Source organism: Hibiscus syriacus, unplaced genomic scaffold, assembly GCF_006381635.1.
Source record: "Hibiscus syriacus cultivar Baekdansim isolate YM2019G1 unplaced genomic scaffold, ASM638163v2 tig00116964_pilon, whole genome shotgun sequence".
NCBI classification, from domain to species: Eukaryota; Viridiplantae; Streptophyta; class Magnoliopsida; order Malvales; family Malvaceae; genus Hibiscus; species Hibiscus syriacus.
This window is the reverse complement of record NW_024063489.1, coordinates 2,030,413-2,053,050: the sequence shown is the minus strand read 5'-3', so window position 1 is coordinate 2,053,050 and position 22,638 is coordinate 2,030,413. Positions and strand designations below refer to the sequence as shown.

General features: G+C 33.7%; 1 protein-coding gene and 1 long non-coding RNA gene across 2 annotated transcripts; one reads left to right on the top strand and one right to left on the bottom strand.

The window, feature by feature from the left end:
* Positions 1-410: 410 nt before the first annotated feature.
* On the bottom strand, positions 411-2,674 carry LOC120191088 (probable inactive poly [ADP-ribose] polymerase SRO3). Its single transcript, XM_039194091.1, has 4 exons — positions 1,667-2,674; positions 1,053-1,294; positions 850-968; positions 411-733 (listed from the first exon to the last, which is right to left on the bottom strand). The coding sequence occupies exons 1-4, from the start codon at positions 2,620-2,622 to the stop codon at positions 632-634; spliced, it is 1,419 nt and encodes a 472-aa protein (XP_039050022.1). The 5' UTR covers positions 2,623-2,674; the 3' UTR covers positions 411-631.
* LOC120191089 lies at positions 638-21,717 on the top strand. Its single transcript, XR_005522664.1, has 4 exons — positions 638-761; positions 18,812-18,817; positions 19,702-19,709; positions 21,707-21,717. It is a non-coding gene; the product is annotated as an uncharacterized LOC120191089 (long non-coding RNA).
* The last annotated feature ends 921 nt before the right edge of the window (positions 21,718-22,638 follow it).

The following is a 22,638-nucleotide window of genomic DNA, read 5'->3' as shown; positions in this document are numbered from 1 at the left end:
AAGAGCAATGTCACATGCACATTGAAAAACAAACATAAGGTGAAGTCACAGATTCCATTTTCTAGTTCTTTGTGTATGAATCATTCTTAACTACAATATCAAAAGCCATAGTGTAATATGTACAAGCAAACAATCAACTTTTATATAATCAACGGTGATGACAAGCTTTAATTAATACTAAAGAAATACCGCAAACCACCAACAACCAATTGGTCTAGTGGAATGAGGTACTAGATACCTTGAGAAGGATCAGATCTTGTGAATGGAGTACGCTGGAATGGGAGGATCGTCCACATAATGGCCTCTGTAGAGAAATGTCCCTTTCAGAGCTTAGGCAATAAAGTAATTCAATTTCATATAATCAGCGAACCTATTATCCCGAGTCCACGGAATAAATTCTGTTCGGAGACAACTTTTTAATTTCTTGAATCATGATTGCTACATGTACTGAGTTATAAAACAAAAAGGAACTCCAAACCCCTCCTAATAAATAAATAACTGAGAAGAATTTTTGTTGTTTAACGGTTTCCTATACTAGTTGTGAGGGTAACAATTACATTTGTTTTTTTTCTCCTCTCAAAAAAAGTATCAAAATAAATAATGTAATCCAGACAATTCCAACACTTTCAAATCATCCAGAAGCATTGATCTCCTGAATTGCAGATCTCAGAACCTCATCCCCTGCAACCTCACGTAATTTCCTTGTAAAAGCATCCTTGGCTATGATTCCAGCCTATGGTAAACAATAAGAAAAAAATAAAGTAAAAACTGTTCTTAAATTTTAAGATGCAACTTCCATTACAAGGCAACAAGCTATCTCTTTATCAAATACACAAGCGCCTTACTTACCTTATATGTGCTGTACGCAGTTAATATTTCCTGGACTTTGACAGGAGGAAGAGAATCCTTAATCTTCAAAAACAATTTGTCCAGGGAATACTTGACATCCATAGCTGGCCTCGCTTGACCTACATGAAAACATACAGAACATTAACTTCTAAAATATCTAAAGAAAGAAGAAAAAATATACCAACGAGAGTAGAAAAGCTTACCTTGCATGTTACAAGAAGGTCTGAAACTCGCAACAGACTCAGGAAGAACATGCATGTTTGCAATACTTGACCATACTACATACCACTTTGGGTTCATGGGATCATCAGAACCAGTGTCAAAATCCACACTAGATGGGAGATACTGTTCCGATCCAGCTTCCACTTTTTCAACATTTCCCAATATTACCCGACACAGAATAAGATGTTTTAAACCGTTATCATCGGCATCGACCAGTTTTGCACTGCAACAAATAATCCAGCAATAAAAAGAGATAAAAGTAACTATATAAAAATTAAATTACCAAGCAAGGAGATGAATGTTTCAAGTAACGGCACCTTAAACACCTGATAAAGGCTTGGTTGTTTGTCCAATTGCGAGGTTAACGGAATCGATATGACATAAATATACAGTACTAAATAACTTCTAGTTCTAGATTCAGCTAGAAAACTGCTCAAGCCGGTATTTCTCAAAGCACCAACTTAGATTGAGCCCTAAAATACTACTAAAATTAAATAGATTTCAATCCTGAATTCAATAGTAACCCCACAGCCTTAATCTCCGAAGGAAAACTAACATGCTAGCGATAATAAACAAAAGATCAGTATTCATTTACCTCAAGTGTGGCAACCCTAGCGGAGATAAATACACGCCAATCCCATAAACATCAGATGCGGGAATCTTACTAGGCAAACCAAATCCATGGACCATAATACTTTCCACCATCTTGGTGGAAGCACCAAACCATGCATAAACCATATTTGAAGTGCCTCTTGCAGCCTTAGTAATCTCAATCTGCTTTAGGAAAACCTCAAAACGAGCCTTGTCAAAATGCGCTTCCATCTTACACTGATGAATTGCAGCAATCCTAACCCCAGCATCAACTTTTGTTATCCCGCTCAAGAAATAATCCTTGATGATCAAATACGCTCTCTCTGTTTCTTTTAACTTCTCCGTGTTGGGCCATTTAACAGCTCCTGCCTCTTCCAAACGCTGACATTTAATCGCTCCATTTCCACAGGCGGCATCGTAAGACGAACTCACTTCCGGTTCCTCTCGCTTTTTCTTGCATGAGCTTTGATCAACCTTGACCTTAATCTCAATATTAGGATTGCAATTATCATCCCACTCACTACATTCTAATTGCATAAACTCTTCTTCGCAAAAAAAACCGCTTGGGAAAAAACACTTGCCAGTTTCGTCGATCCAAGAAATTGACCGACAATTTCCCGTCGAGTACTCAATCTGCAACATCCTCTTCAAATCAAATATGTACTTCGCACCGTCAATCGAAGCTTCGATAATCGGTTTTCGCTCCAGGAAAGCGGCTCGTAGTGTTTCTACAACACCGACCGAGAAATTATTCCACGAATCGTTACGAAAGTACATGAACCGCAACGGAATCGCGCTTCGTTCGAAATTAGCATTGTTCTGCAAGAAAACTCGTTTCCAGTCACCAGATCGTGCGCTGCAACCGCCACCGACGCGATTACTTGGACTTTTCGATGAGGAATTTGATGGCGGCGGAGGAGTAACCCTAACGCCAACGGATTTCACCAGATTCTTCGCCATCGTCTGTAGAGTTTTTTTTAAACTATAAATTACAAAATAAAAAAAATCAAAATAATTCTTCAGAAGTTTCACCCCAAAACAACTGGCGGGAGAGAATGGAATCGGAACCCGCTTTATATAAACGCGGTAAAAGCATGGAGAATCCGTGAAGAATCAGGATTAGGGTTTTAATGAAATTACAGAGAGCCTTCGAAATCATGACTGTTAAGGCGGCATTGATGGAAATGAATAAGGGCATCTTAGATAATTCAAGTTAAGGCGGTTCGGATTTATGGGGCCCGCAGAAACGTTCGTTCGAGACGAGAGGGACCGATTTAAAGAACAAACTTGCTGGCTAAGTAGCTTTTCGCTTCGTTTACTTTCGCTATTCCACGTCAAATTGTTCTTCTTCGCCATTTTTCGTCGTTTCTTATGCTCAAAATAAATTTTAAATTAAAAAAATGTTTTAATAGAAAAGGGTAAACTACTTAATAGTCACTTAATTATGTGATATGTTCTATTTAGACCACAATAAATGGAGGGGAAGGGAGGAATCAAACTTGGGACAATGAGGCTGTTAGTACACTAACTACTAGGCTTCAATGTTTAATAATATTTTTTAATTAAAAATTACTTTTTGATGAAAATTAAAGAATGACTGTCAAGCTTGAAACCAGTGAGCAGTTTAATATTCTCAAGAGTAGAAATGGAAATACTAGCAGTAAAAAGTTCACATTTTTAAGCATTGAGTTTTAGACCAGACATTTCATAAAAAAATCAAGAACACTAGTGACACCAATTACTGATTCAATAGAGCCTTTGCAGAAGATTATGAGGTCATCAGCAAAAGACAAATGAGTAAGACCAATACGTTTGCATTTTGGATGGTATCCAAAAATACCTCTAGCATAAGCCAAATTCAGGAGTTTCGAGAGAACATTCATTGAGAGAACAAATAGGAAATGAGAAAGGGGATCTCCTTGCCTAACACAACTTGCACCTTTAAAGTAACCAATCAAACTCCCATTGAAGGAGATAGAGTGTTGTTGAAAAACAGATTTCTATTCAAGTAATAAAAGTAGAGGGGAGACCTATAGCCTTCAAGATAGCATAAATAAATCCCCAGTTAAGATAGTCAAAGGCTTTGTGGAGATCAATTTTCAAAGAGCATCTAAGAGAGATGGTTTTTCTATTATAGCCTCTAACAAATTCCTGTTCCATTAGGGTATTATCAATAATATTTCTACCTTTGACAAAAGCTGTTTGATTAAGAGTAATGAGATCAGGAATAAATCTAGTAAGTATGTTGACCAGAATCTTAGAGATAGCTTTGTAAACTATAAAACAACAGGAAATAGATCTAAAGTCCTTAACCTTACTTGGATTAGGAATCTTGGAAACAAAAGTAATTGCAGTAGCATTAAATGCAGGGAGAATGAAAGACTCATGAAAGAATTATTTAATAGCAGCAGAAACATTATCATCAATGATATCCCAAGACTTTTTGAAGAAGAGAGGAGTGAACCCATCAGGACTTCACCATTAAATCAAGACTTCACCATTGGTCTAATAGGGCTCTGTGCTATGCAGACAGATTGGAGTTAGTTCGAGCTGTGTTATTTAGCATTGTAAATTATTGGTACATACAACTTTTCTTGCCCTATTATGTTATAAAAAAGATTGAACAACTTTGTTCAAGATTCTTCTGGAAAGGGGTTAACATACTAGCAAATAGAGCTAGAGTAAGCTGGCAGAAAATCTGCCTTTCTAAATCTGAAGGAGGGCTTGATCTTAAGGACATGAGGACCTGGAACAAAGCATGTATGATGCTTTTCATAAAAAACATTCTTACAGGTGAATGATCTTTATGGGTGGCTTGGTTTAGAAGTTATGTGTTCAATGTTAATGATTTCTGGAATGTTGCAGCTAATCCCAATATGAGCTGGAGTTTAAGATAAATTCTAAAGTTGAGAACTAAGGCCCTCTCTATTTTGTCATCTGGAACTAAGAAAGTGAGTGGAATTTGGAACGAGATTAGGGTAAAGAATTCTAAAGTACCTTGGTATAAACTACTTTGGTTTCCTCTTCATATCCCTAAGCATATTCTAATTGTCTGGATGGCTTTCCTTGACAGACTTCCTACTAAAAAAAGGCTTCATCGTATGGGGCTTATCATTGATTGCCATTGCGTTTATTATGGTACTGTTATGGAAACAAGGAATCACCTGTTCTTTGAATGTCTTGCAATAGCTTCTTTATGGACAACTCTTTTCTCCCTTAATGGCTTGCGGTTTAGGCATTTGTCATGGGAAGCTCTCTTTCATTGGGTTTGTGTTTATTGGAAAGGAAAATCCTTGCTTACTTCTATTATGAAGATTGCTTCGAATACTTTAATCTACATCCTATGGGATGAAAGAAACAATAGACTTTTCCAAGGTCGATCTAGAAATATTGAAGAAATGTTCCATGCCATCAAGAAAATTGTTGGGTTGCACTTAAGGGGTAGAAATATAAATATAATAGATAGTGTTAATATTACTCTTTGTAATCATTGGGGTATAGTTTGAGTTTTGTTTGATTGTCGATTATTTTTTGAGTTAGGGCGATTGTTGTAATCATAATTCTAATTGTTTTGTGCAGTTTTCTGCTCTTTGGGTAATAAAAATGAATTATCCAAAAAAAATTAAAGAAAGTAAAAATAGGGTTCAAGAGATTAAATCTAAATTTAAGGGTATGAATTATGACTAAGAAAATTTTGATATTTTATTAAAAATTTTAACATATTATTTATAAATTATATAGTAGTTAATAAAAATATTAATATAATATATAAATGTTATATTATAATTATTATAATATATAATAAAATGTATATAATTAATAATATTTATTGTTATCATAAAAATGATATTTGATATATAAAATATATTAATTAATATTCTTAATTTTAAAAAGAATAATACTTAAAATTATATCAATATTTTTAAGAATATACAATAAACTATTAAAATAATAAATAAGAATATGAATATAATTTTTATACAAACATCGATACTTATTCTCATTAAAACTAGAATATTAATATACATTCTTATAAATATAGTAATTACTCTTATTAAAATGAAATATTAATAAAAATTAAATTTTAAATAATATTTTGTGAATGATAATAATCAATTATCTTAATTGTTTATTATATATTATACATTATTATATTAATAATTTATTAATTACATTTTAAGTTATATATAATATGTTGTCAAAATTAATTGAATATTGGACTTTGTTAAATGATAATATACTTTTTATATACCTATATTTGAGTTCAAATCATTTTGACTTTCATTTTTTAAAAATATATTAATAAGATAATCTTTAATCGAAAGTACTGTTAAATTTTGACCAATTAAAGGATGTGCCCTTCTGTCATTGGATATAATCTCTCTTTAGTTATAAATATTTTATTGAAGAAGATGGTGACATGCGTTTATATAATAGAACTAATTTTTTATTAAATTAAATAAACTAATATTAAGAGTGAATTTTTACAATCAAATCATAGTACATGTCATTATGAAAATAGAACATTTTTCCAATCAAATCATAGTATGTGTCATAATTGTTCATCTAGTTTAGTTGGTAGAACGTAAGATTCTTAATTTTATAGTTGTAGGATCGAGTCCCACAGTTGACAATTTATAATTTTGACTACCGGAGGTCTTCCACGGAAACTGCTCTCAACCTGTTGGGGGCAACCTACTACTACCTTACCTCCTCTCACCCCATTACATATGAAAATAGGATCAGCTAATGAATTTAATTTATAAATAAATGGATAGTAATAATGATTAAATGTTTTTACAAATTTATTTAATTGTTGTCATTACTTTCTAACAGTTACCGACAAGTAATTTAATTCATATCATTTAAATAGCTAGGATAAATTATATCACTAACCATTTAACTATTTACCATTTTTATTTTAATTACCGATCTTTTAATTTTTTTCAATCGAATTACTTAGCGATTTAATTGTATCTAATCAAGTCATTTGTCTTTAATCTTTAATAGAAATGTTAAAACAATTATTATTATTAAAACAACCAATTGATTAAATCTAGAATTAATAATCTGATCGATTTATACTAATTCAATTTAATTATTATTATTATTATTATTATTATTATTTTAAAACAATTAGTTAGAATTTAACAATAAATTAAATTTGGGAAATACATTGATAAAATTAAAGTCAATGTTGTAGTCTTACATTTATTTTGTTTAGAATTCTATACTACATCCATATTCTGGTTATATTAAAAATGTTGTCAGCAGTGACTTAAATAATTTGACAATTTTGAAGGTTTTTTTTTGGTCTGTTTTCTTCAGTTGAATATAGATTCACTTCAAAAAAAAAAAAAAGAATAAAGATTGGCTTGACTTCTAGGTTTAAATAAATTTCAACCGATACATATTAAATATTAATATTTAAATTTATTTTCTAAATTTAAAGTTAACTTAATATAAAACTTAATAATATTGATGTTGAATGAAAGGATAAAACGTAGTTAGTTAATAAACAAATCATTATCATTTTATTAAAATGTTATTGAAAGAATTTTCATTTTTCTAAAAAAACATAAAAATTCGTTAGTTAAAAGTTTTAAAAGATAAATTTTACAGAAATATGTAAAATTATATGAATATCATATTTTAATTTTCATTTTATCAGAATAAGGCAGCATGAGAAAATTATTTCTCACAGTAACGTAGTTACAATATTATTTCCCCATCTAAAGTATTTTCTACAGTACACATCTAAAGACATCAAGATATCTCGGCGTCTTCAGGCTAAAATTTTGACCATGGATTATTCTGCGACTTTACTTAAAATAGGTAGAGAAAGACCTTTGATTTGTACGCGTCTTCAGCACACCAATGTCCGGTTAGCCTCTTGGGGTGTTTTGAACTCTGCAAGTTGTGGTGCTTGTGGCCATAACTCAGAGAGCTTGGTTCATATTCTCAGAGATTGCGTTATCGCCCAGAACGAGTGGAATCGTTGCAAATTGGGAGCAAGGTGGAGCAGTTTATGGTCCCAAGAGCTGAATACCTGGCTCAAAGATACCCTTAATGCTTTCAAAAATCCTCGTTAAGATCTCAAAGATACTCCCGATGCTTTGGAAAGAAAAATGACGATGTGTTTTTGAGCCTGAGGAGTACATCTATGATGAGTATGGTCTTTGGCGTCATGTTTTACAGCTAACTAAATAGCATATTCACTCACTTTAGACGGTGCCTGGTGGTCGTAGTCTTCCAGTCTTGTACAATGGATGTCTCCCTCGACTAGGTGGGTCAAAATATAGAAGAGAAAGAATCCCCCACATGCAGAGAAAGAATGCAGAGCTGAAGATGCCAAAAAAACAAAGGTCCTTCTCTACCTATTTTAACTAAAGACGCCGAGTAATCCCCATAGATTATGCATGCAAAATTTTGGCCTAAAGACGCTGAGATTCCTGAGGTCTTTAGACTGTACTGTAGAAAATACCCTAGATAGGGAAATAATATTGGAACCACGTTACTGTGGGAAATAATTTTCTCATACTGCCTTATTCTGACATTTTTGTCGTGTATTTACTTTGAATTTCACTTTAGCTCCAATTTTCGACTAATTTTTTTAAGCGAATTAGTGACAAATATATAAATATTTTTGAAGGCAAAGACACATATACTAATAACAGAAAATTTTAATATGAGATGATTATAAATGAGATTTCAGAGTAGGTACCATTAATAAAATGGACAATGTGTTCGCTCTGAAATCAGAATTCATTTACATCCACCATTGAGAGGAATAAAATAAGCAAAAATAGTTTACAATCCAAAAAAATATTAGATAAAGCTTAATCTTTTATTTAAGATATAAATTTCAATTTCATAAAAAAACTTGAAAAATATATAAATTAAAATGTCACGTAATAAAATAATATCTGAATGAAACTTTACGAAAGAATGAAACATTACGAAAGGTGAATAATGTAAATGATTAAAATATAATTTTAAAATTTGAATGATAAAATAAAAAAAATATAAAACAAAAGTGATCAAAGAAATTAATCAAATTATTAAAAAATTAATGATAAAAGAGAAGGTTATTTTCTCATTTTATATGATTTTTGATAGAGTTTGCTTTTGCCATCAATTGGAGAAACTAACACAGATACTACCAAAAGAAAAAAGAAATATGTTACAGTTACCACTAATTTCTTAATATTTCACACGGAATTAAAGTACTGTGTTGAAAACATTTTGATGTTTCGATATAACAAATTAAGCTAAATAAATTTTAAGATTTTACAAAAGATTTCTAAGTATATCGATATAATTATTTGAATATCAAAAATTACTCCAAGTCTTTCAAAGTTCATTTTAATCCTTACTAAAGTGTAAAAATATGTTTTAATGTTTTAAACAAATTTACAAAATATTTCGAGCCTTAATAGAGCCAAAAATCATTTATTAATTAAAATCAAACCAAAATGGGTAGATTGCCCAGAGGGAATCGATTCCCCCCCAAGGGGTACCAATTCCCTCCTGAATGGTTTGTGTTGAAAACATTTTGATGTTTCGATATAACAAATTAAGTTAAATGAATTTTAAGATTTTACAAAAGATTTTCTAAGTATATTCGATGTAATTATTCGAATATCAAAATATTACTCCAAGTCTTTCAAAGTTCATTTTAATCCTTACTAAAGTGTAAAATTGTGTTTTATACTTAAACTATTTTAAAACAATTTTAAAAAGTATTTCGAGCCTTAATCAAGCCAAAAATATTTTCTTTTTAAAGGGTTTCAAGAAAAATCAGATTACCCAGGGGGTACAGATTCCCACCCCAGAGGGTATAGATTCCCCTCCCAGGGGGTACCGATTCCCCCCAGGGGGAACAGATTCCCCCCCAGGGGGTACCGATTCCCCCTGTCTAACGGTAAAAAACATATTGCACTTAGGACCGATTTCCCATGAGGGCGTATCGATTCCCCCCACGCTCCAAGCTATTTTATTAATTGTTTCTCATCCCCAAACGGCTCCAAAACATCCCCAACGACTATATACGACTTCAAACACATTCTAAGCTATAAATACAAGCTAAGGACACTTGAAGAAGTATGAGAACAACTATCCAAGCAATCAAACACAAGAGAAGAGTTTTTCAATCTTATTTCATCTTTCTCTTGTAAATATTTTGTTCTTGTGAGCTCAATCTTGTAAACACATACGTTAGAGAGGTTTTCTTGTTTACATCTTTTATCCTTTTGTAAAGGGGAAATGTTCTAGCTTAGCCCGTGTAAAAGCTAGGGAAAGGTTCTAGTTTAGCCCGTGTAAAAGCTAGGGAAAGGTTCTAGTTTAGCCCCAAAAAACTAGGGAGTTTGTAAGGTTACTCTTTATCCTCAAAAGAAAGAACAAATTAGTGAATTTATTGGAAAATCCTTGGTGAGGAGCTAAGGTAGTAGACGTAGACTTTGGTTGAGAAAGTCGAACCACTATAAATCGTTGTTCAATTCTATATCTTTCAATCTCCTTACTCACAAAACGTTCCGACCCTCTTTGCAAACCGTTTCGGTTGTCGATTCGAGCTTCCGAAAATCTTAACAATTGGTATCAGAGCCTAACTCGTTAAGAAGGTTTAACCACCTTGAGACGATCCTCGAAGAAACTCTACCAATTCCCGACACAACCGAGAAGATGGCTTCCGCCTCCGGCTCGTTCCACATGGAAGACTCCCTACTAACGGACAAGCCTCCATACTTCAATGGAGATAACTATCGTCATTGGAAGAAATTAATGAAGATATTCATCCAATCCAATGATCTTGATGCATGGGAGATAATTGAGAACGGCTACTCTTCTCCTAAGAAGAAGGAGAAGAAGCGGAGTGACAAAGAACGGAAGAAAGTTCAACTTAATGCCAAGGCCATGCACATGTTGTTTTGTGCATTTGGTCCTGAAATCTATGAAGGGGTTTCTTCATGTTCAAGTGCCAAGGAGCTTTGGAATAAGCTCGAGGAAATCCATGGAAACAAGAAAGAAGAACCAACAAAGGTGGTGTCTCTAATGGCTCTTGAAGAGCCCGAGGTATCTTTTAACTCAAATGAATTTTGAGTTAGAAGTTAAGATTGAAAGCTTAACAAAAGAAAAAGAATTAATTTCTAAAAAAATCTATTATGTTTAAAAATGGTAAAATACTCACATTGCCATTATCATGGTCATATGGAACATACTAGTCATTTGAAGAAAGGAAAACGTTTTAAAATTAGGCAAGTATGGGTTCCAAAAGGAACAAGGGGCATTGTAACTAACGTTCAAGGATCCAAAGCAATTTGGATACCAAAATCTACTTAAATGTCTCTTGTAGGTGTGTGGAAGCAATTGTGATGAAAATGATGATATTCAAGATGCTCTAGCCACACATGAAAAAGGAATGGGTAACCTCTAAGCTTAATACTTTTAATTTTGGATTATTTGGTTGCTCATTTGATTTTAAGCATGCATGAGTTTTGGTTTTAAATGATTATGCATCATTGTTTTAATCTCATGTATGTTAAAAAGGTTTTATAATGAACATTTTAAAGTTTTAATGATTTTTTTAGAATTTTTAGTTCATCATAAGGAATTTTGCTCAAAATTGGTTTTAAATGAAAATGATATCTCTCTAACAATTGATATCAAAATTTTCAAATGCATAACATTTTTGGAAAACTTTATGCATATGCACTTAATTTCAATAATTGATATTGCATAAAGTATTTTAGACTTGGAAGTATTGAATTTCATGTGTTACTAATATGTTTGTTATTCTTTGTTGAAATTCAATTTTGTTTAAGTGTCAAGATCCTAAAAGCATAATTTTATTTGGAATGCATTTATTGAGGGGGAGCTTTGATTTTTTCAAATGATTTTTAAAATGTCAAATTTACTACTTACTCTCCAAAGTTATTTTGAACTTCAAAGATTAGAGTCTTTTTGATTTAACAAAAAGGGGGAGAAGTGTTAAGGTGTTAAAGGAGAGAAGTGTTAAAGTAAGGGGGAGTAATTTCAAACTTGATTTCAAAATCTTAAAATTAGTCAAATGTTTTGTTATATCAAAAAGGGGGAGATTGTTGAAAACATTTTGATGTTTCGATATAACAAATTAAGTTAAATGAATTTTAAGATTTTACAAAAGATTTTCTAAGATATTCGATGTAATTATTCGAATATCAAAATATTACTCCAAGTCTTTCAAAGTTCATTTTAATCCTTACTAAAGTGTAAAATTGTGTTTTATACTTAAACTATTTTAAAACAATTTTACAAAGTATTTCGAGCCTTAATCGAGCCAAAAATATTTTCTTTTTAAAGGGTTTCAAGAAAAATCAGATTGCCCAGGGGGTACAGATTCCCCCCCAAGGGGTACCAATTCCCCCTGTCATACGGTCAAAAACAGATTGCACTTAGGGAACCGATTCCCCATGAGGGGGTACCGATTCCCCCCACTCTTCAAGCTATTTTATTAATTGTTTCTCATCCCCAAACGGCTCCAAAACATCCACAACGACTATATACGACTTCAAACACATTCCAAGCTATAAATACAAGCTAAGGACACTTGAAGAAGTATGAAAAAACTATCCAAGTAATCAAACACAAGAGAAGAGTTTTTCAATCTTATTTCATCTTTCTCTTGTAAATATTTTGTTCTTGTAAACACCTACCTTAGAGAGGTTTTCTTGTTTACATCTTTTATCCTTTTGTAAAGGGGAAATGTTCTAGCTTAGCCCGTATAAAAGCTAGGGAAATGTTCTAGTTTAGCCCGGAAAAACTAGGGAGTTTGCAAGGTTACTCTTTATCCTCAAAAGAAAGAACAAATTAGTGAATTTGTTGGAAAATCCTTGGTGAAGAGCTAAGGTAGTGGACGTAGACTTTGGTTGAGAAAGTCGAACCACTATAAATCATTGTGCAATTCTCTATTTTTCAATCTCCTTACTCCTTAAACACAAAACCGTTCCGACCCCTCTTTGCAAACTGTTTCGGTTGTCAATTCGAGCTTCCAAAAATCCTAATAGTTTGGCTACGAGAAAATAACAGAATGCTCGGAGGGAACCGATTCCCCCAAGGGGTATCGATTTCCCCCTGTGTAACGGTCGAAATATTTGAATTTTATACTGTAGGAATCGATTCCCTATGAGGGGGTACCGATTCCCCCACGCTCCAAGCAGTTTTATTAATTATTTTCACACTTAAATGGCTCTATTGACTCCACTAATCATCCCAATGTTCAGAATCAATTGAAGGAGTATTTAAACAAGCTTAGAAGCCATTGATCAATAACAAGAAACAACAATCAACATGAATCAAGAGAGAATCAAAGAGAAAGCATCAAACCTCAAGTTTGAGCACTTTCAAGCCTATTTCATTCAATATTCATTTTTGCTTTCAAGAACAGTCATTGTGCTCAATTGTATTATTCTTGAGTGTTCTTTCTTTGTTCTAAAATTGTGTAAACACATTTGCCTTGTGAGGTTTTTCATTAAGTTTGCAAATTTGTAATCTTCTCTTTGTGAAAGAGTGTTCTCAAGAATTGGGGTATATTCTTGAGAAAGTTGTAAGGTTATCTCTTTGGCCTCAAAAGAAAGAACAAATGAGTAAATTTGTTGGAAAATCCTTAGTGTGAATAGCTAATGTAGTGGACGTAGACTTTGTTTGAGAAAGTCGAACCACTCTAAATCGCTGTGCAATTACATTCAATTTTCTGCAAAAGCTTCCACCAAAATTTTAATTGCCAATTCACCCCCTCTTGGCCAATTTCATCGATAGATTAACTCAACAATTGGCATCAGAGCTTGACTCATTTGAAGGTTTAATGTAACATCCTCAATATCGGGTTAGTGACTAAATTATAAAGTCTCAAAATTTGGTGGTTAAAATAAAATGAATGAATAATATAAAGATTTACATGTAAATTATTGTGTAGGATGGAATTGAAAGGAATAAGGAATGAAAGGACAATAGAGTAATTGCAAGGAAAAATAATTAAAGAAAGGATAAGTATATATATATAAGGATACACGTGGGTTGAAGGGGAGAAAACACACAAGGCTTCCAGAGTTATCTTCTTCTTCTTTCTTCCTTGTGCGTGTGAACCAAAGCAAAGGTAAGATTTCTGATTATTGGGTTTCTTGTTAAATTTAAGATTGGTTTTTGATTATTAGATGATAACTAAGCTTAAGGAAAGCTTAAGTTATCTTAACATCAAAGGATGATGGAGTTAGGAGAGATTTAAGATTTGAAGTTCTTAAATGAAATCTTGGAATAGAGTTCATAACTAGAATTGAAAACTAAATTTGACTTGTCATCAATCTAGTTAAGATATACGAAGTGTTAAAAGTGGAATTCAAACATGTTGAATTATTGATGTAATTCTTGAATTACATATGAAAGATAGGATTTGGAGGTTTAAGATGAAATAAATGAGTAGAAATTGGTTTAAGGATGTGTACTATAGTTAAGAATGAAAAAGGGGATTAAACATGAAGGATTTAATCCAAAATGAATGAATTTTCGGGTTCAAAAAGAGGATTCTGGGCAGAGTGCATCGATGCATATTCATAGTGCATCGATGCACTATTTTAAAATAAAAACATCGAATGCAATTAGTGCATCGATGCATAAGGCATGCATCGATGCATCCCATTAATAATAAAACATCGAATGCATTTTATACACCAATGCACAAGTAGTGCATCGATGCATACCTTCATTAAAAGAGGAAATTGGTATTTATCTTAATCTAAAGAGTGAACCATTAGAGTATATTAGCTATAATACTGATATAGATCCATGTGTGATTATGTAGATACTAAAAGTAAGCTTATTCCAGAACGATCAAATGATTAGAATCGAATCAAAGCAAAGCTAAGGTGAGTGCATACTATATGTATAGTATAATGGAATAAGACTTGTGATAAGTCTAATCTTTATATTGATTTTCATAGTACAATAGTTGTGAACATGCATACATGATAATTATTGTAATACATGCATAAGGCATATATATGTTCATGTGATTGGATAAATGATATATATATATATGAATAGATTCAAATACACATGTGATATGATGTGTGATATGAGAACATGACATGAAGTAAGTGACATGAGCTACATGATCACAAGAGAAATGACATGAGTACATGAACATATGAAATATAAGAATAATGCCCATAGTATACGATATGAGAGCTATAGGTGTAATTGGCATTCCAAGAGTCGAGGGTATAATAGTCCTTCGGGATGTAGTGGTCCTACGGGACATATATAACAGTCATTCGGGACGAATACTGAACTAAGGTTCGGTGTCCCATGAGGGAATTGATACGAGCTGTGGTGACAGCATTAGTGCACAACCTCAATGTACTCACATACCTCTATTCTCAATAATATGCATGGGCAATTGAAATACAAAGTAAAGTGAAAGTGGTACAGGAAGGTAAGTTTCGTACATGCATGATATGATTATATATGTTATTTTGTAATAGATACATGCATATTGAAATGTCATGAAGGAAATGGTAAGAATGCATATTCATGAAGATATTGTTGCATATTCATTTATTGTCTCACTAAGTCTATGACTTAGCGTGTAAGTGATTTACACCTAGGTACCAAGAAATATGAAGATTCAGAATAGAAGTGGCACGAACAACAACATTACTAAGAAATCAGATCAGAAGTAATTAACAAAGTATGTATTTTGTTATGTATAGAGTGTTGATATGTAATAAGTGGTTAATTACGAATGCTCTGATCGATTTTGTATTAAGTGGTCTCTTTTTATATAAATTAAAGTATTTTGTTTTAATGAAAGTTTTAAATTTCTCTAATTTTTTTCTTTAAGAATCAAAGTTTGAAAAGTCAATGTGATATCTCGGACTTGTATTCGGGTCAAATATGTATCAGAGCTACGGTTTAGTCGATTCTCGATATAAACCAGAGTCTAGAGTGTCTGATAATGTATACATACCAACAAAATAGTGGAAACTTCTGATCTGATGGAATAGTAAGTATGTTGTTTTGCTAATAGAACTATATGGTTGTATTTTTATAGATGTCTGGACGAAGTAGTTCTAGGAATGAAGCGGGAGATGATAGACCCGCTGAAAGTAGTAATTCACCTGCCCTGGCCAGGCAGAGTGAAGAACAGACATCCTCTAGAATGCCTGTAAATGATAAAGATATATTCTTTAGAACGTTAGACGCGGTATTGACGCGTTTCCAACCTCCTGTTACTTTAACTCCAAAAATGAATATTGTGAAAGAGTTGAAGGGATTAGGAGCTCCAGAGTTTAGAGGGGAAGCCGATGAAGGTCCTGTTACTGCGGACCTTTGGCTTAATGACGTGAAGGTCATGCTTTCGGGACTTCATTGTTTCGATGCTGAGAAGCTGGATGGAGTAATTTCCTTGTTGAGAGGACAAGCAAAGATCTGGTGGACCAATGTTACATTGAGGATGTCTAACGCCCAAGTAACTTGGTCATTGTTTTTAGAAGAATTCAAGCATAAGTACATCGGAGATCAATTTGTTCGTCAAATGAAGCAAGAGTTCATGAATCTGAAGCAATGAAATCACACTGTATATGAGTACGAGTGTGAATTCAATAAGTTGAGCCGCTTTGCTGCCGAGCTAGTTCCTACGGAGAAGGATACTTGTGAGTGGTTTGTAGAGGGGTTACATCCTTGGTTGAAGGAAATGTTAATTGTCTTGAATTTATCCTAGTTTCAAGAGGTAGTCAACCGTGCCAAGGCTCTGAAAAGAGCTCAGAATGAGAGGTTTGAAAATTTGAGAGCTTAGACAGTCAAAAGAATGGGTGCTTCTTCGAGTTCCGCACTATCAAAAAGTGGCAGAGATGCTGGTTTTCGACCCCAAGTTAGATCAGAGTCTGTGGCATCCTCCGCTAGAGGATCAAATCAGATGAGAGGTAGACAAACTCAGTCAGTGGGATATAGAGTTGGGAGATCTAATCAGAGTCAAGCTAGACAATGCCCACATTGTGGAAAGAATCATTCAGGGATATGTCAGATGATTTTTGGAGTCTGCTTTAGATGTGGGGACGATGGGCATTTTGTTCGGGATTGTCCAATGTTAACTAGTAAATCTACACAGCCAGATAAGATCTATTTCTGCAGGCCAGAGAGGAAGAGGTAGAGGCAGAGAAAGAAGCCAATCGAAATCCTTTGTGCAACAAGAGATACACTCCACTGCTCGAGTGTAGAACCTCAATACCAATGAGGATTGTGATGACCCAGATATTATAACAGGTACCTTTCTATTGTTTGACAAAGGTGTTATTGTATTGATTGATACGGGGTCTACATATTCATATATTACTAGTAAGTTAGTGAAAGAATTTAACATTCCATTAGAAACTACTAGTAATGAGGTGATAGTGACGAACCCATTAGGGCACAGTGCTCGGGTAAATATGGTGAGTCGAGGATGTCCCATACGAATTCAAGGAATTGAATTCCCTGCTAATCTGATGGAATTACCTTTTGACGAATTCGAAGTGATACTAGGAATGGATTGGTTATATCGTTATTACGCTAATGTCGATTGTAGATTGAAAAAAGTGACGTTAAGAAGTTCATAAGGGGTAGAGGTTATTGTATTTAGTGAAAGATGGAATCCATTAGCAAATGTGATCTCAGTGATGACTGCAAAGAAATTATTGCTACAGGGATGTCAAGGGTTCATTGCTAATGTGTTGGATGTTAGAACCAAGGAGAAAGAGATTGAAGGAATTCCTATAGTCAGAGAATTTCCCGATGTATTTCCTGCAGAGTTGTTAGGTTTACCTCCGGACAGAGAGGTAGAATTCCAGATTGAGATAATATCGGGAACAGCGCCTATTGCAATGACACCATACATGATGGCTCCAAAAGAGTTGCAAGAATTAAAGATTCAATTATAGGAGTTACTAGACAAAGGGTTTATTAGACCAAGTGTATCACCTTGGGGAGCTCCAGTTCTATTTGTTAAAAAGAAAGATGTATCAATGCGTCTTTGTATCGATTACAGACAGCTCAATAAAGTGACAATCGAGAACAAGTATCCACTTCCCCAAATTTATGATTTATTTGATCAATTAAAAGAAGCTTCAGTGTTCTCAAAAGTTGATCTACGTTCGAGTTATCATCAATTAAAGATTCAAGAGAAAGACATTTTAAAAATGATGTTTAGAACAAGATATGGTCACTATGAGTTTATCGTGATACCGTTTGGAGTTACGAATGCACTAGCTACTTTTATGGATCTAATGAACAGGATATTCCAACCTTATTTGGATCAGTTTGTTGTGGTGTTTATTGATGATATTTTAATATATTCAAAGTCAGAAGAAGAGCATAGTTCATACTTACAGATTGTTTTACAGATTTTACGAGACAAGAAACTTTATGCTAAATTTTCTAAATGTGAATATTGGTTGAATGAAGTGACATTCCTTGGACATGTAATTTCTGCAGAAAGAATTCGAATGAATCCCCAAAAGATTAAAGCTATTCTAGAGTGTGAAGTCCCAAAGAATGTATCAGAAGTTAGAAGTTTTCTGGGGTTAGCTGGTTATTATCGAAGGTTCGTTAAAAACTTTTCGATCATAGCATTACCCCTAACTAAAATATTGAAAAAGGAAGTAAAATTTGTTTGGACTCAAGAATGTCAAGAGAGTTTTGAAAAGTTAAAGAAGATTCTTTCAGAAGCTCCAGTGTTAGTTCAACCTGAGTCTGGCAAGAACTTTATAGTGTATAGTGATGCGTCTCATAGTGGTTTGGGATGCGTATTAATGCAAGAAGGCAAGGTGGTGGCCTATGCTTCGAGACAACTAAAATCGCACGAGAAGAATTATCCAACACACGACCTAGAGATGGCGGCTGTAGTGTTTGATTTAAATATCTAGCGTCACTACTTGTATGGTGAAAAGTGCTACTTGTATACGGATCACAAGAGCTTAAAATACTTGATGACTCAGAAAGAGTTGAATTTAAGACAAAGAAGATGGGTGGAATTTCTTAAGGATTATGATGTTGTGATTGATTTCCATCCCAGAAAGGCAAATGTGGTAGCTGATGCCTTGAGTATAAAGACGTTTGCAGCTTTGTGAGCTCTTGATGCTAGATTATCGTTAAGAGAAGATGGTGCAATCTGTGCAGAACTGACTGTCAAGCCATCATGGCTAGATCGAATTAAGAATTGCAAGCTAAAGATGGAAAGTATTTAAAGAAGATACAACAGATAAAGAATGGAGAGGGTACGGATTATGAGACTAAGTCTGATGAGAACTTGTATTATCGAGAAAAATTGGTAATTCCGGATGATGATGAATTAAAGAATGATTTGTTAACGGAAGCTCATTGTAGTCCATTGACAATGCATCTGGGAGGGAACAAAATGTATATGGATCTCAAGAGTCGATATTGGTGGCCGGGAATGAAGAAAGACATTACAAAATTTGTATCAAAGTGTTTGACTTGTCAACAAGTCAAAGCTGATTATCAGGTTCCGTCAGGATTGTTACAACCAATTTCAATTCCTTAATGAAAATGGAAAAACATAACGATGGATTTTGTGACGGGGTTGCCTTTAACTCCGAACAAAAAGGATTCAATCTGGGTGATCGTAGATAGATTGACTAAGTCAGCCCATTTTATTCCAGTACGAACTGATTTCTCCATGGATAAGTTTGAGGAGCTGTATATTAGAGAGATTATACGTATGCATGGTGTACATATTTCCATAGTTTCTGATCGAGATCCTAGATTCACATCACGGTTTTGGAAGTCATTATATGGAGCATTGGGAACTCGGTTGAACTTCAGTACATCGTTTCATCCTCAAATCGATGGTTAATCCGAGCAAACTATTCAAATTCTGGAGGATATGCTAAGAGCTTGTGTCATTGAATTCAAAGGATCGTGGGAAAAGTATTTACCACTTGCTGAATTTGCGTACAACAATAGTTATCAGTTAAGAATCAAAATGGCTCCCTATGAAGCTCTATACGGAAGAAGATGTTGTATGCCCTTAAACTGGTATGAACTTAAGGATCGAGAAGTTATTGGTCCTGAGTTGATTCAGAATACGGAAGAAAAAGTTAAAGTAATTCAGAATAATCTGAAAGCTGCAGCTGATAGACAGAAATCGTATGCTGATTTAAAAGGAAAGAGATTGAATTTCAAGTTGGAGATAAAGTGTTCTTGAAAGTGTCTGCGTGGAAGAAAGTATTGAGGTTTGGATGGAAAGGAAAGTTGAGTCCTCGATTCATTGGACCTTACGAGATTACTAAGAGAGTAGGACCAGTAGCATATCAGCTAATTTTGCCACCTGAAATGGAAAAGATACACAATGTCTTTCATGTCTCAATGCTTAGGAAATATCGATATGATCCATCCCACATTGTGACTATTGAAGAAATTGAAGTTCGATCAGATTTAAATTATGAGGAAGAACCTGTTCAAATATTAGCTCACGAAGTCAAGCAACTAAGGAACAAGACTATTCCATTGGTTAAAGTCTTGTGGAGGAATCACAAAGTAGAGGAAGAACCATGGCAACGTGAAGAGGACACGAGGACCCTACCTCTTTGCATAATGAAAATTCGAGGATGAATTTTCTTAAGGGGGAGAGTTGTAACATCCTCAATACCGGGTTAGTGACTAAATTGTAAAGTCTCAGAATTTGGTGGTTAAAATAAAATGAATGAATAGTATAAAGAATTACATGTAAATTATTATGTATGATGGAATCGAAAGGAATAAGGAATGGAAGGACAATAGAGTAATTGCAAGGAAAAATAATTAAAGAAAGGATAAGTATATATATATAAGGATACACGTGGGTTGAAGGGGAGAAAACACCCAAGGCTTCCAGAGTTCTCTTCTTCTTCTTTCTTCCTTGTGTGTGTGAACCAAAGCAAAGGTAAGATTTCTGATTATTGAGTTTCTTGTTAAATTTAAGATTGGTTTTTGATTATTAGATGATAACTAAGCTTAAGGAAAGCTTAAGTTATCTTAACATCAAAGGATGATGGAGTTAGGAGAGATTTAAGATTTGAAGTTCTTAAATGAAATCTTGGAATAGAGTTCATAACTAGAATTGAAAACTAAATTTGACTTGTCATCAATCTAGTTAAGATATACGAAGTGTTAAAAGTGGAATTCAAACATGTTGAATTATTGATGTAATTCTTAAATTACATATGAAGGATAGGATTTGGAGGTTTAAGATGAAATAAATGAGTAAAAATTGGTTTAAGGATGTGTACTAGAGTTAAGAATGAAAAAGGGGATATGAGACAAACTACAAGTCACTCATGAAGGCACCGACGAGGTAAAAGAATATAAAATTAGTCTTCTAACTCATAGCTATGAAAATTTCCAGGATGAAACTGGATGAAGACATCAAAGCTATGACAGATAGATTTTCCATAATTGTCAATGGTCTCATATCATATGGAGAGATCATTCCAAATGAAAAGCTTATGAGGAAGTTGATTTACTCACTTCCAAAATCTGGCAATCAAAGAAGACAACAATCATCGAGGCTAAGAACTTAAAGTCCTTAACTCTTGAAGAACTAATCGGTTCATTCCTCACTCATGAAATGATGCTTCAAGATGAGGTAGACCTCGATAAGATTGATGAGACACCAAAGAAGAAGAAGAAGAATGTTGGAGTTGCTCTCAAATCCACAAAAGATGAGAGTGATTCGGATGAAGATGACGATGAGGAGGAAATGACATTATTTACCAAACGGTTCAGAAAATTAATGAGGCCCAACCGAGGAAGAAAATTCAAACGAAATGAAGGCTTCAAAACTGAACCAATTGAGAAGGACCCGATCATTTGCTACAAATGCAAAAAGTCGGGGCATGTCAAATACGATTGCCCTCAATTGAAGAAAAAGGGTCAATCCAAGAAAAAGCACAAGGCTCATGTGTCTACATGGAGCGATGAAGAAGGCTCCGATGAAGAGGAACAAGAATTAGCAAATTTGTGCTTGATGGCATTCGAGGAAGATTCTAAGGTAACCTCTAACTCATTCGATTCGGATGAATTATCTTATGATGAGTTATTAGAGGATTATAATGGGTTGGCTTCAGATTATAAAACTTTATTTTCAAAATAAAAAATGATATTTCAAAATTAAAGAGTGAAAATAGTCTTATGTCCAAAACCAACAATCATCCTGAAAGTAGAATAAAAAATTTGCAAATCAAACTAGAAGAGTTTGAAAAGAAAATTTTTTATTTGCAAAATTTACTTTCAAAGCTCAATGATGATCATCAAAAGAAAGTTGATGATCTTAAAACTTCTTTTGATAAAGTTGGAACAAAACGTTCTGAAAATGGAGAAAAATCAAAATCCAACTTTGTTAGAAAAAGTTTTAAAAACTAAAATCATAGAGGTCCCCAAAGAACCTCCAATGGAAAAATCGTTAGAAGTATATGGGTTCCTAAAGAACTCATTACTACTAAAGATAAGGATATCCTACACAAATGGATACCTAAGGGGACTAGGATTTTGGAAACTAATGAATATGGACCCAAAAGATTTTGGGTACCAAAAATCAAAAATCAATATATGTTTGTAGGAAAATGAGCATTACTACAAGACACGAGAAACAAATTCAAACTCATAGTACCTTGATAGTGGATGCTCAAGACACATGACCGGAGACAAAAGCCGTTCATAGAGCTCAACGCGAAAAATGGAGGAGATATGACTTTTGGTGATAACTCAAAAGGTCACATTTGAAGGTATAGACACTATAGGTAATACCACTTCCATACAAATTAAGAATGTTTTATATGTGAATGGATTAAAGCATAATCTATTGAGTATTAGTCAATTGTGCGATAAGAGATTCAATGTTATGTTTGATATTAATAGTTGTAAAATCATTGACATTGCATCTAATCGGATTATGCTTGTTGGTCATAGAAT